Source organism: Myodes glareolus, chromosome 9, assembly GCF_982192425.1.
Source record: "Myodes glareolus chromosome 9, mMyoGla1.1, whole genome shotgun sequence".
In the NCBI taxonomy this organism is placed as follows: Eukaryota; Metazoa; Chordata; class Mammalia; order Rodentia; family Cricetidae; genus Myodes; species Myodes glareolus.
This window is the reverse complement of record NC_142034.1, coordinates 59,207,489-59,223,147: the sequence shown is the minus strand read 5'-3', so window position 1 is coordinate 59,223,147 and position 15,659 is coordinate 59,207,489. Positions and strand designations below refer to the sequence as shown.

The 15,659-nt window shown below is 43.4% G+C and overlaps 1 protein-coding gene across 6 annotated transcripts in view; it reads right to left on the bottom strand.

The window, feature by feature from the left end:
• The window catches only part of Arhgap44 (Rho GTPase activating protein 44), a 176,893-nt gene that overhangs the window by 72,787 nt on the left and 88,447 nt on the right, over nt 1-15,659 (bottom strand). For all 6 annotated transcript variants that reach the window (XM_087910520.1, XM_048448261.3, XM_048448259.3 and 3 more), the window contains 2 exons: nt 8,943-8,982; nt 8,208-8,312 (listed from right to left, as the gene is read on the bottom strand). In XM_087910520.1, the coding sequence (XP_087766646.1) occupies nt 8,208-8,312; nt 8,943-8,982 (145 nt within the window). The remainder of the gene's footprint in view (nt 1-8,207; nt 8,313-8,942; nt 8,983-15,659) is intronic.

Here is a 15,659-nt window from a genome sequence, read left to right as displayed (position 1 = left end):
AGGAAGATGGAGCAAGAGCTGAGCTCAGAAACATGGACAGAAGACTCATGACGGAGTCCAAACTCTGCTCCACAGTGGATGGGAAAGCCCTTTGCTGGGACTCAGCAGGGACAGCGGCCTCATCTGATGCCCATGTTCAATACCGGCTTGGGAGGTGGTAGCAGGAGATGGAATATGAAGAGGGAGGAGAGTGATGGGAACCACCATCGAATGACAACCACAGGGACCAGAGTGGTGCATGCTGCAGTGAAGTAGAAATTCAGTGGAAGAGCCAAGAGGGCTTCCGGGAAGCCTGACTGAGGGTTCTAGAAAGGGAAGAATAAAGAATGCCATCTGGGATAGAGGCTGAGCCAGTGGGTAGCGCCTCCTATTTCCCTCCAGGTGATGATCTCAGCGGTAAGAGTCAGCGGTCAACCAGACTTTTCTTTTCTGGCACTCCTTATTCATGCAAAGCTGAGTCAGGGTGCTCTGCCAGCAGCATCCTTTAGGCCTGCTAGCCTTTCCTTTCCCATCTTCCCTGGGATCTCACCTAGGTCATGGCCATATGTGTCTAACTGGGGTCTTCCTTCTACCAAGCCCACTGTGGTGAGCAAATGGGATGCCAGGACACCTTTTAAGGATGAGGTCCAAGTTCTAGCACTGACCTGTCAGGTGGAACCGAAACCCCTGCAGCCCAGGCTTATGCCACCTCCCTCCTCTTTCTCTAGAGTTTACTTGCTTTCAACACACTTTTCTTTCTGAGGGATGTCTCGCTCTTCCCTGGCCCTGCATCCTTCTGGTCTGACGTTCCTGTGTGTATCCTTCACAAGCCCATTTCCAACCATGGAATTCCTAGTAATCTGCTCTGTTACACTAAGAGACAAGACAGGTACTTGGTGCCCATCATAGCACCTGCTTGTCCCTAACCTGGGGACCTTCCGGGACAGAGGTCCAGTTGAACATGCTTCTTGACACACACACGACCCTGTATGACAGACATGGGCTCCCAAACATTTATTTGGTGTACAAGATCTTTCTGCATTTGTATTGCTTTCAATTGGTTGAATAAAGAAACTGCCTTGGCCTTTTGATGAGGCAGAAATTATGTAGGCAGAGAAGACAGAACAGGATGCTGGGAAGAAGGGCAATGTAGAAGACGCCATGAAACTCCTGTCTGAGACTGACACTGGTTAGGATCTTTCCCGGTAAGCCACGACCTCGTGGTGAACATAGATTGGTAGAAATGGGTTAGATCAGGATGTAAGAGTTGGCCAAGAGGAGGGTAGATATAATGGGCCAGGCAGTAATTTAATTAATACAATTTCTGTGTGGTTATTTCAGGGGTTAAGCTAGCCGGGTGGCGGAACATGGCCCGCACCTCCTGCTACAGCATGGCGCCCAACGCAATGGACTAAATCCATTTAAAAACCTGAGAGGGCTTGAAAAGGAGAGTGAGACAGTTTAACACAGCTTTTTGCTATTTGCTAGTGGCGTGCCGCAGAGAGAATTTCCCGACTCAGCAGCCATTAAAAAAAAAAAAGCCGTGCGGTTTTAAAATGTGGCTTTCTGGACTGTGCCGCCAGTGCGAACTCTGGCTATAAAGCATTTTAATGATATCTGTGAGACCCAGGTGTTTCTGTGCCCACTAGGGTTGGGAGGAAACTGGCTAAGACTATGCCTGTGACTCAGTGCACCCTGCCTGGGCAGGTGGCAGGATCAGGTTTACAATGCATGCACAAGCAGGAGAGCATGGCGGATTTCTGCCGCCATACAGAGAGATGTTTCCAGGCTGCACAGTGCTCTGCGTGGCAGATTTGGCTGTAACTCAAATAAAAAGAGTTTATATGCTGCACACTTAGTCTCAGAGTTAAAGTGCTGAGTGCGGCTCCTACCTGGCAGCCCCTGAGCTAGCAGAAATGGTACGTCCACCATTTTGAAATCAGAGAGAAGCGGAGCCAACATCCAGAGCAGCTACGACCACGCTGCTTAGTATTTTAAAAGCTCTTCAAGACAGTAGAGAATTAAGGACAATGCAATAGGACAGATTGAGATATAAATGACCTTTAAATGGGTCACAATGTTTAATAAATGTACGGAGGCTTGGGAGAGAGAACAAAAAGAGTATACAGAGTTATAAAATAAAGTTAATGCTTTTTAAAAAGAGAGGGTAAAGTCTTTAAAGAGACAGAGTACAAATAATCAAATATTAAAAAAATAAGCCACATAAAAGTGGAAAATTCACAAAGAGTCTGGATTATGTGTATTGTGTTTTCTTTATATTTTTTGACTGTGAAGGAGCTAAATACAGAGAGACATTTCATTGTGTGGTTTGCTAAGCCAAACCAGCATATATGTTCTAAAGGTATCTTGACTTCAAAATTTGGGTCTAAGGATATGATGCTTTGGAAAAGTGGTTCTTCTTCTGTTTTCACAGAGGATGAGATCCTGTGGATTTCTTCGAGACCAACACGGTATGATAGACCACACACTTCTGAAAGGTTGCTATGAACACCCTCAAAAACTTACTTTGCTCAACTGCCAACTGAGATGAACCTAGCATACAGGATACACCATGAAAGACCTGATTAACAGTGCCCCCATACAGCAAGAAGCAGTTTGGAGAGAAAAACTACGCTCATATTCCCAAATATTATTTATAAATGTTCTTTTACATTTAAAGGGGGATATGATATAGATATGAATGATTTACATTGGTATAAATTTTGCTTTATTGATATACATTTAAGGTCAATTTTGTTATATATGTGTATTTCTGATCTTTATTAAGGTACTGTGATTGTGTAGTTCATTTAAAATGTATAATTAAGAAATATAGGTGAATAGATAGTCATCTGTAATAGTCAAGTTTGTAGTCATGTTAGATTTTCTAGATATATAGAGATATATTTCAGTTAAATAGGCATTCTTCATATCTTTCAAAGACTACATATTCAAAGAATATGGCATTTAATGTTTTAATAACTTAGGGCTTTTCATGATAATGAGACATGTCTGCTCCTGGCAGCACAAATCTACTTCAAGAGGAAGATGGGCATCGAAGAGGCTCCTTATGGAGTTGGTTAGCCATTTGGGCAAGAAACTGCTCTTGCCTGGACTGCTGCATAAACAGTCCAGTTTCTGGACACAGTTTCTGGACACAAAGAAACCACAGAGAGAGGACTGCTGAACTTGCCTAAAGGTGAGATGATCCTTCAGGGTTCCTGATTCATGAAAGAGTCTGTGAGACATTCTGCAGGATACAGAAGAAAGTGACTGAACTGTCTTTGAAATTTTCTGCTTTATGAAAAAGTCTGCTGGATACTATGAGCCTGTAGGCCAAAGATGGATGCCCCAACAGTACAAAATAACTTTGGGTGACTGTCCAGGAAGCAAGATGTCTCTGTCACTTCTAGAGTTTTGGAAATTGCTTACTTCTCATTTACTTAGGTAATATTATATCCTTCTGAAGTCTTTGATGGAGTTGAAGAATAGATAGATAGTTATAGTTATAGTTTTTCATTGTTGTGATAAAAGATAAAGTAGATATAAATATTGTAACTGTCCTTTAGGAAGAATTAAAATCAAAAATTTAAAAAAAGAGAAGTATTGTAACTGTAATTCTTCCTTGATAACTGTTTTGTTATATGTAATTTTACTATGTTAAAGTAAAAGCCTTTCCTTTTTGTTTAAATAGAAAAGGGGAAATGGTGTAGGAGGTTCTTCTGTATTTATGTTGTTTTTATTGGTTGAATAAAGAAAATGCCTTAAGGGGAGATGGTTAGAGAGAAGGGAGAGGGGGAGGATTGGGGATGGCATGGGGGAATGAGATAGGGAGGAGGAAGGATGGATATGGGAGCAGGCAAGTATATATCTAAACTAAGGGAGCCATTTTAGGGTTGGCAAGAGACTTGTTTCTGGAGGGGTTCTCAGGCCCAAGGAGAGGTCCCCAGATTCTTCCCTGGGCAGCAGAGGAGAGGGTGCCTGAACTGGCCTTGGCCCATAACCATACTGATGAATATTTTGCATATCACCATAGAACCTTCATCTTGCGATGGATGGAGATAGAGACAGAGACACATATTGGAACACTGGACTTAACTCCCTAGATCCAAATGAGAAGCAGAAGGAGGGAAAACGTGAGCAAGATAGGCAGGACCAGAGGGAACCTTCATCCGATGATGGATGGTGATAGAGATGGAGACCCACATTGGAGCACTGGACTGAGCCCCCCAAGGTCCAAATGAGGAGCAGAAGGAGGGAGAACATGAAAAAGGAAATCAGGACCGCAAGGGGCACGTTCACCCACTGATACAAGGGGACTGATCGAATGAGACCTCACCAAGGCCAGCTGGACTGGGACTGAACGAGCATGTGATCAAACCGGATTCTCTGAACGTGGCTGACATGGGGGCTGACTGAGAAGCTATTGACAATGGCACTGGGTCTTGTTTCGTCTGCATGTACTGGCTGTTTGGGATCCTAGTCTGTTTGGATGCTCACCTTCCTAGACCTGGAGGGAGGGGGGAGGAACTTGAACTTCCCACAGGGCAGGAAACCCTGACTGCTCTTAGGGAATGGAGAAGGAAGAGGAGAAGGAGTGGGGGGGGGGGGAGAGGGAGTGGAGGAAATGGGAGGGTATGGGGAGGAGGGGAGGAAGTGGAAATTTTTATAAACAAACAAATTAATAAATTAATTTTAAAAAAGAAAATGCCTTGGCCTTTTGATAAGGCAGAAATTATGTAGGCAGAGAAGACAGAACAAGAAGCTGGGAAGAAGGGCAATGTAGAAGACGCCATGAAACTCCTGTCTGAGACTGACACTGGTTAGGATCTTTCCCGGTAAGCCATGACCTCGTGGAGAATACAGATTGGTAGAAATGGGTTAGATCAGGACATGAGAGTTGGCCAAGAAGAGGCTAGGTATAATGGGCCCAGGCAGTAATTTAATTAATACAATTTCTGTGTGGTTATTTCAGGGGTTAAGCTAGCTGGGTGCCGGAAATGTGGCACCCACACTTTCTACTACATTTGTTCTTTTTTTTCCCCCTAAATATTTGTTAAAGGGGAGAGACTCCATTTACGTGTTGTATGTGACCTTCTCACCAGATAAGCAGAGCTCAGAGCCCTATCAACTACTGACTAACCAGTTACTGGCCTGAAGTAAAACATACAAGCTGGAAATGTGATATACACCTTGGCCCCTCTGCATTCTGAACCGGGAATTCAGACGAGCTCAGCAACCACGAGATGAAGATGCTCTTCTGACCACCAAGGCCGTGGAAACTGCCCATCCCCATGGATGAGAAGCCATAGCTTTCAGGACCGACTGCTAAAGGAGATGAGAGACAACACGAAAGGCCTAACCAGTTCCTAAATATAACAAAGAATGCGGTCAAAACATGCTTTCCGCATGCAAACTAACCAATCCTGAGGCCATGCTCCACCAGGCACTCTCTTGGCCACGGTCCACCTATCTAGTCATGCCACTAAGAGGCAGGGGCCAGTCACCTAGGCACAGCCTTGTACCTCACACCCTGCAGGAATTATTCAAACTAATCAGAAGCTCTGCACCTGCCTCCCTCCTTGCCCTCAGCAACTGTGATGAAGGTTCCTGTTCACACCCTCACTTCCACTTCCGAGTCACCCCCAGTGCTGCCCCTGTATATCTCCAGGAAGCCTGGCATGGTCCCTGCTCTCAGTGGCTGAGTGACAACCATTCTCCCCATGTACCTGTCTTCAGATCTGTTGGCTAGGCCATACCTCAAAGGCTCTAGGAATAAGTCAATGTCTGCTAACTGGACGATATTGGCAGAACTCTCAGCCCAGCTAAAACTCCACACATTAGGTAATTCTGTCTTCGCCCAGGAAATTATGTCGGTATCATTTTGCTGTCAACCTCCAAGGCTGGTTTCAAGCTTCTATTGGTAACATTAAAATTAAACTCTTCCATTTTGTTTTGTTTGTCAACAGGGTCTCCCACAGCCAGTCAAACTCCAAACTGACTATGTAGCCAAGGCTAGCCTGGAGCTCATGATGCTTCTTCTACCTCCAGAGTGTGGAGGTTACAGGTGCGTGTCATTGCACTTGATCCTCAGATGAGACTCTTGACAGAAAAAAAATATACTACACTTGGAATCAGTTATATTGCAACAAAAGGAAGGATGTGGGTCAAAGGTTGCCTGAGCTCCAGTTCCCTATCTGGAACAGCAAGCCAAGTAACATATTAGACTCACCATCAATGGAGTTCACATTGAAAGGCATTTTGCAAGCTCCTCTTTAGGATTATTTGGGACCACCCTACTGAAATTCCTGACACATGCTTGATTATATCAAAAGATATTTTCTAGAGCTGAGGTTTTATTTATATCACACAACAAGGGATTCCTATTGAAAATAGAGTTTGAATATCCCCAATCTGCAATTCCTAAACCCAAAAGTGCTCCAAAATCTGAAATATTCTGAGCATTGACCAGAAGCCACCAGTGAAAATTCCACACCTGGCCACATGTGAGATGAACATGAAGATGTGAGATGAAAAGAGAGATGAACCAAAATATTAAATAGCATCATCTATTTAATGATGGGTACCTCACTGTGGGCTCACAGATATTCCAAAATTCCAAATATTTGAAATTCAAAACACTAAGTATTTGGGAGAAGAGAGAAAGAAAGTGAGGGCTGAGCAATCGGGGCTGGTGTTGGCATTTGTGTGGACACCGAAGAAAACATGGGGCATATTCATTCAATCCAGGGTACTCATTCTGTGACTCTCAACAGCCAAGGCTATCATAAGTAGGGGCTCATGAGACCCTGGCAAACAGAAATCAGCACAACTAATCTAACAGACACCAAATTTAAGAAGGAGGAACGGGAGAGGGGCCATCTGTCTTAGACACCGCTCCGATAGCAGTGAGAACCACTCTGACAAACACAGCTTAAGAGAGAAAGGGTTGACTTGGCTCTCAGTTCCAGGGCATTTATAGTCCATCACTGCAGAAGAATCGCCATTAGAAGCCTGAAGTAGCTGGGCACATGGCCACCACAGTCAGTAACAGGCAACAATGCATGCTGCTGCTGCATTTATAGCCCATGAGCTTACCCAGGGGATGGTGCCTCCCATGGTGGGCAAGTCTTCCTACCTCTATGGTATTAAGATAACCCCCTCAAGAATGCCCACCAGCTCCCAGATCATTCTAGAAATTGTTAAGCTGACAAATTAATACAAATTAATACCACCCTAGAATACAACATATCCATAATAAAACAACATAGCTCCAGTAAGTGTTTGCCTTGCAAACACAAGGTCCTGAGTTCAATTCCCAGAACCTTTTTTTTTTTTCAAATAAAAGCCAGGTGTGGTGGTGCATGCTTATAATACCAGTGTTAGGAAGGCAGAGATAGCAAACCCTTGGGGTTTGATTGCCAGTAAGCCTGGCCTACTTGATAAGTTTCAAACCAGGGAAAGTTGTCTCAAACAAACAATCAAACAAAGATAAAAAAGGGAGAATGGTTGAATGGTTTCTAAGGAACAATACCTAAGGTGCACATGCACCACCCCCAATGTGAACTCCCCCAAACATGCATGCACATACACACTCATGCACACACACACATGTAAAAGTATCTTTTGCCCTTTTGTGGAACTGAAGGAGGAAGGGATGAAAAGGAAAGACAAGAAAAAGGTATTCATACCACTCACTGCTGAGTACCAGAGCATTCACAATGCTTACTGTTACTGAAATCAGTTCAAAAGAAAGGCATCAAAGCAGCTTTACCCAGCAGGCATTCTGTCACCTCATTTCAGTGGAAACAACTTCCAAGGGTTTTTTCTAGGTCCCTGGAAACCTCGGAAGTCAAGGTAGACTGTCTTCCATTGGGCATTGCTATGACTAAGGTAAATATAATCCCTGATGGAATTGAATCAATGAAAGGTGTCCATGGAGGGGAACACTCCCTCAGAGGTAGGCTCTCAACCACTTAAGCATGGTCCTGACATCCTGGGGGTATCCGCCCCAGGAAGGGGGCCTCAGTTTGGTTGGTGAGGGTGATGCTCCAGGCAGGGTTAAAGAGCAGAAGCTCCCTCACAGCAGAAACAAGCACCAAACCTTGCTTGGTTGAGCTGCAGACACAAGAGTAGCCTCAGCAAGCAACTGCCCTGAGGGTGGGAGGGGGATGCTGGGTGCCAGGACACAGGATCTAAGACGCCTGGGCTCAGCAGAGGGCACTTACCGAGCGCTTGTCAGCCTCTGCTCCCTGCTGGCCCTGCAGACACGCGGTGAGCTTCTTGTGTGTGCTGTGGGACACTTGTTTCACCAGTTCTAGGCGCTTCTCTACCTGCACAGACAGTGGGAGGTACAGTGAGACAGAGGGCAGGAGTGGACAACAGTGACCTGTTACCAGAAAGGCAAGGATTTCTGGGCAGAAAATGCCCCGTGTTGGAGAGCAGAAGCAGGGGTGGGGTGACCACAGCGTGGGTGCTCCCCTGATACTCTGTAAATCTTTCCCCCAAGAATCTTATCTAAGTCAATACTTAGGGAGACTAGCACAGGATACCCTCAAACATCAAGCCACAAATATGCTTAAACAAACATATTTGCATACGACTCACAGACCTCCCCTGGTGTATCTAGAATAGACTCTGGGTTACTCAGTGTGCTTTATGCAATGTAAACCCCTTGACAACAGCTACAACACTGCCTTATTTAGGGAATGGCAGGAAAGTCTGCACATGCTCAGTACAGAAGCAGTTTGCCCCAGTATTTTTAATATACAGCTGGTTAAAACCATGGATGTGGGCTTGCATCTCTGGGGAGCCAAAATAGAAAGCACTGTTAGAAACAACAGAGTTTCAACCCCTAACAGCTTGTAGGGAAGCAGGAGAGGCATGGAAACTAAACAGAGAATGGCTCTATCCCAGAGGAAAATATCTTCAGGGTCTGGCAGGCAAGGTAAGTGGCAACCCACCTGGAGAAGGTCTTCGCTCAGAACTTCAGTCTTTTCTGCCCTAGAGGGAAGATAGAGAAAACGGTCAGCAAATGCGTGCATACATTTAAACATACACACATACACATGTACACATGTTAATACACATTTATATATACATATGCTAATACATACACATTCCGATATACAGACTTAGGTAAGAACAGTCGAAGGACAAATCCCACTGTTTCTCCAGCAACTTCAGAGACACAGACAAGAGTACCAGAAACTCTTAATAGGAGAAGATAAAGACAATTCTAGAATCTTCCAGAAACACTAAGTAGCATGCCAGCAAAGCAGAAAGCTCAAGGTTCTTCAGAGTGCCCCGCCACAGACTTGGACATGTATCAAGGACAACAAACAGACTTCTACTATTTTTTTTCTTAAGAAGACTGCCACACCCGTGCATTCAACCTTGCCCATAAGAGCAAACAAAAATAGTAGGATTCGATTGTACAATTCATAAACAGCAAATACAAAACCTGTACTGAATCCTAGCAATGAACATAGAGACTCTGGTCGTGGCTTGACTTTCAAGTGTTAGGTCCCTAGTTGCAGCTGGCATAATCAATGCAGAAAAAAAAAGACCAGAAAATGAGATGCCTCCTCGTCAAAAAGGTCAGCAAGTCAGGCATGGTGGCACATACCTTTAATTCTGCACTAAGGAGGCAGAGGCAAGTGTATCTCTGACTTTGAGGCCAGTCTTATCTACACAGAGTTGTAGGTCAGCCAAGACTATATAGTGAGACCCTGTTCAAAAAACAAAAAACCATAACCAAGCAAAAAAGAATCTCAGCAAGACTGCATTAAATAAGAGAAATATACAAACATAAACTCTCTCCGCATACTAGTAACAGACCCTTGAAAATACTCTTAGCGGTTCCAAAAGATTAAATTCTTTGGTGTCAGTTTATTAAAACTAAAGAGCCTGAAAGCTGGATGCAGTGATTTGAAGTAGAATGCCCTCCATAGCTCAGATGTTTCGTCGATTCTCACTGGTGGTACTGTTGGGTAGGTTTGGGAGGTATGCTCTTGCACAAGAAGTATGTCCCTAGAGGTAGTTAGAGAGCTTAAAGGCTTGTGACATTTTGCTTTCTCTGCTTCATACTCTCAGATCAACATGTGAGCCCTCAGCTTCCTTCTCCTACCACCACGTCTTCGCTCCACCACCATGGACTCTAACCCTCTGGAACCATAAGCACAAACAATTTGCTATAAGTTGCTTTGGCCATGGTGTTTTATCACAGCAACAGAAATGTAACCAACACACCAGCAAACTACAGAGTGCTTATGAAAAAATTCACAGAATATCTAAGTCAAGTGGAGAGACATAGAATGTCTGTGAACTAGAGAACGCAACAAAGCGAAGGTACCAATTCCTCCGCAAACTGACCTCAGACGGGACGCAACCCTGGAGCTACAGCAGGACTGGCTGTAGAGATAGAGAAACCAACTCCAACAACGGACAGTGACATGCAGAAAAGGGGAAATGACTACTGCATCCCTAGAAAGAAAATTAAGTTATAGCACTCATATGATCAGACTTTAAAATTAAATAATCAGGAGGGATGGCATTGGCAAAAGGAGAGAATGTACCAGCCAGAAATAGATCCAGACTCATGACCAAGTAATCTTGAAAAAGGAACAAAGACTATTCAAGGAGAAGAAAGAATCGAACAAACTGTCATGGAACACAATATGCAAAGGTGAGGATCCTGGCTCTGTACCATCTATACAAATTAATCACAATAGATCACAGGTTTCAATAGAACATAAAAATATGGAGTTTTCAAGTACGGGAAGGAAGATCTGTGCCCTTCATTAGAGCTGCGGGTTCTAAGGGATAACACTGAAAGCATTCTACAGAAAAGAAAAAGAACTGGTGCGTTAGACTTCTCGTGAAATGAAAAGGTTTTGCTCTCTGAAAAATCCTGTTAAGAGATAAAAGGAAACCCATAGAGAGAAATATTTTGCACATCACATGATAAAGGAATGATATGGAAATTATATATAGAACTGTCCAAGTTAGTAATAAGAAAAAAATCTAGTAAAATAAGCACAGAGTTGGGGCGATAGTTCAATGGTACAGCATTGGCCTGACAGGCATTCAGCCTGGACTTCTATCCCTGCTACTGAAAAAAAGAGACAAAAATAATGAGCAAAATATTACCAAGAAAGATAAAAGATAGCAGTCATACTACACATACATACATACACACACACACACACACACACACACACACACACACATATCACATCACATCAAGCTCTAAAGAATCTGACCATGAAAGGCTCACAAGTTGCTGGGGGATGGGCGTGACAGAACAGTTCAAGCCGGTGAAGAATCAATGGTAGTTTCTTATAAAAACTAAATATACACTTGCCATGTGACCTAGCAGTGGTGCGTCAGAGAAATGAACTTCACACATCCTACACACAAGAACACACCTATGAATGCTCCAAATCTGGGAACAATCTTTCTGTCCTCTAGCAGGTGAAGAAGAGGTTCCAGAACATTTCTATTGAAGAATGCTACCCAGCCACAGGGGTGGAATGCTGACACATGCCAACACTCAGTTCAAGGTCAAGGCATAACCTCTATGCACAAAAACCAATCATAAAGGATTACAAAGACAATGACTCTACTTATAGAGAGCATTCTGGGAAAAACTCAGTTACAAGGCTGGAAACAACAGCTTTGATGATAACTCCTAGGATGGGGCTAAGGCAGGTTTGCCTGTGACGGGGCAGCATGGGAAAGTTTCGGAGGTTTGTCTGTTTGTTTTGTTTTGTTTTGTTTGAGACAGAGTCCCTTTGTACCTCTGACTGGCCTGAATCTTGCTATGGAGACCAGGCTAGCCCTGAACTCACCAAGATACGCCTGCCTCTATCTCCCTGCCCAGCTATGAGATAAAAGTCTGAAATTTTGTTGGCAGTGATGGCTACACAAAATCAACATATGAGTTAAGACTCACATACTACCAAGGCAGCATACTTAAAGTAAGTTTTAAAAGTGAAGAAGAAATCTCTTTAAACATGAAAGTGACACCAGACCATATTCCAGAAGTCCAGGAGGATAAGGAACTGGGCAAATTTCTAAGTTCCTGGCATCATTCTTCAGCAAGGCTGAAGTGGTCATCTTGGTTCTCTTAATTAAACTGAGACACATGAACATCCAAGAGCATCCCTGCTAGGGAAGAAGTAGGATATAGATCTACCAGAGGCTACGTAATCAAAAAATAACTAAAGTAAGGCTTAACATTGAAACAAAGGAAAACAATAGCTGTGAAGAAAATAGAAAATAAAGCAAAAGTTTTATGTTATGTGATATCTAATATATGAGAAAACACACTCGGATGAAACACTCCAGTTAAAAACTCAAAGATTGCATTTTCTTTTTTTTAAAAATTATTTATTTATTTATTATGTATACAATATTCTTGCCTGTGTGTCTGCCTGCAGGCCAGAAGAGGGCATCAGATCTCATTTCAGATGGTTGTGAGCCACCATGTGGTTGCTGGGAATTGAACTCAGGACCTTTGGAAGAGCAGGCAATGCTCTTAACCGCTGAGCCATCTCTCCAGCCCAAGATTGCATTTTCTTTTATCCTATTATTGTCCTGTGTCATGGAGATTCTTTTGTTTTGGATCTGTAGGTTTGTTCCCTTCACATGCTCCAACAGTTCATAGATTCAGTGGATGCTGGGGTGGGTCAACTCAAAGTTCTAGTTCTGGGCCTGAGTAGTAACTGGGTTACTACCTCATCGTCACTACCCGGATAAGCTCTAGAGCAGGGTCTCAGCTAGCTCACCCAAAGCAGTCTGCAGCAGGGAGGGGGCCAGTTCTCCTGCTCTGAGGCCCTCAGATCTAGGTCCCCCTCATTCATATTGCCAGGGCCAAGGGCAATATGAGTTTTGCCTAGGCAAAGTGTAGTACCCTCTCTCCTAAGTGATGTAGGGGGCATAGGAGGTGGTGCAAGGTCAGATCTCCTGCCCATAAGGTTGGCTCACCTGTGACCCCCATAACAGGGTCAGTTCTAGTATGAGGTGCAGTTCCTGTTCTTCTGTGTGCTGTAGCTGGTATAGGGTAGAGCCAGCTCCTTCACCTGCCACAGTGGGGTTAGGAGAAGAATCCAAAGATATATAGCCTAGATTTTTTTTAAAAAATCTAGCTCCAACGCCAGATGAGGGATCTATGGTGATATGCAAAATATTCATCAGTATGGTCACGGGCCAAGGCCGGTTCAGGCACCCCCTCCTCTGTCCAGAGAACAATCTGGGGATCTCTCCTTGGACCTGGGATCCCATATATAATCAAGTTTCCTGTAAACTCTAATATGACTCCCTTAGTTGAAATATATTCTTCCCTGATCCCACATTCATTCTTCCTCCCTTCCCCCCATCCCGGTCAACCGAGCTTTCTCCATTCCTCCCCTACTCCCTTCTCTCTAACCCTCTCCCCTTCCATCAACCCTCCCAGATGCTCACCTTCCTGGACCTGGAGTGAGGGGGGAGGAACTTGGACTTCCCACAGGGCAGGAGACCCTGACTTCCCTAGGGGACAAGGAGGGAGGAGGAGAGGGAGGGGGGGAGTGGGAGGGCGTTGGGAGGAGGGGCGTAAATGGAAACTTTTTATAATTTAATAAAATTACAAAAAAAAAAATCTAGCTCAAAGATAGCTCAGTGCTATTCAGAAAAGATCTAACAGGAAGAAGAAACTTGAGAAGAAAGAGGAAAACAACAACAATAACAGCAACAACAACAACACAACAACACACACACACACAAAGTCACTTCTAAAATATCAGACTTAGGAAAGAAACAGCAAGCAAATTTCCCTTTGCTGTTTATCTGCAGAGCTGCAGATGGGAGTTGAGGTTTCAGCCATGCTAGACAAGTATGTTCTTTCTGAGCTGCCTCTCCAGCTATTTTTAATTAATCATATTGACTTTAGGAGAGAAGATTGCAATGCAATGATAAAAAATTATAATTCACTTCTAAGGATCAGAAAATAAACAAGTCAGGCCTGATAAAACTTTGGGAAGGTCTAAACATTTCGGGATAACAACAGGCATCACCGTTCTATTACAGAGAGACAGGGAAGAGACAGGGGGCTTGAAACCATAAAGCAACAGGATGTATCTGACAGTCATATATAATCTCTGGAGGTAAAGAGCCGGAGCTCTGCTCATGAGCGTAAGAATTTGTTTCCAGACACCCCAGCTGATGAGCCCGTGAAACACTTCTCAAGAGATGTGAAAGCCAGGCAATGTTCTCCACCCCAAAACTTTATATTGTGATAAAGAGCAAGATGAGATGAGAAAGGAAACACATTTGCTTGGGCTGTAGTTCAGTTACTAGCGTGTTTGGCTTGCACGCACAAAGCCCAAGGTTATCCTCAGCTACCCAAGGAAGCTGGAAGCCAGCCTGTGACACAAGCCCTGTCCATCCTGCTTCCCCCTGAACTGCAAATTTGGAAACACCTCTAAATAGCACATAAGTCTAAAATAATTTGTGTTTTAAAAAATTAAAATATTTAGGATTAAGAAACAAAATACATTAATCATATCAGCAAAGTGGCACTTCACGTGCACACTCTCAGCGGCTTATCTTATGAGATGCAACGCTACTCAAACATAAACAACAGCAAAGAAGAAGAAATTAGATTGGAAAAACTCACGTAACCGAACTCTTCAAAGGGACTCACGAAAAAGCAAATCTTTACCAGATTCACGCGAGAAAGAAAAATGAGAGAAAGGACAGAAAAGAAGGTAGAACACACACAGATGTCACAAATGTTAAAAGATAAATGAGACTCTGGAGTGACAAAACTGACAAATTCAGACAAACTGGACCAAAGCTTAGAAAAAGAAAAGTAAGCTAAAACTGACTCAAGAGTCAATAGAAAGCACGGGCAGTCCTACCAACTCGGGAAGCCATTTGGACAGCAGCTACACATCTTTCCCAAAGGAAAACAGAAGGCCAAGCTGTCTTTAAAATGGCTCACAAACTATTTCAATAATAATAGCAAAAGAATCAAAACAAGCATCAGTTCATTCCCATATTAGTTACTGCTATTATATCCCAACTGCATGACAAGGAAGGCAGGGAGCTGGGAGTGTGAGGCAGCTGCTCACAGGAGCTGCGGTCAGGAAACAGCACAGACAGGAGGTGGGAGCCTGGCATTAAAACCTGAAGGCCTGTCCCACCTCCTGAAGGCTCCACGCCCTCCCCAAATAACACCAAGTTGGGCGACAAGTGTTCAAACTCAGGAGCCGGTGGGGGACATTTCTCATTTAAATAATAGTTCCCAAACTGGAAAAGGGCAATACAAGGAAAAATATGGATTTTATCTAGGTAATGACACTGTAACATAATCAGGCACACTGCAAGCAAGTTAGATTAGCTGTCAGAAGGCACACAGAGTTTAACCTCAGGAATCTTCCAGTGTAATTAATCATACTGCTTAATTAAATGTCAAAACCAAGACTATTTCATAAATGGGAACTATTTAACACAATCTAATGCATATTCATGAAAAATACAAAAAGGAAAATCCTTGGCTTTTAAAAAGTAGTTCTATACCTTATTCCTGGCAGAATGTTAAAAGTATTCTTATGTAATTGATAAGCAGACAGATTCCTTTATCCAACGGTGCACAATGGAAACCAAAGATTTATATAATTATTTATTTACTTGCT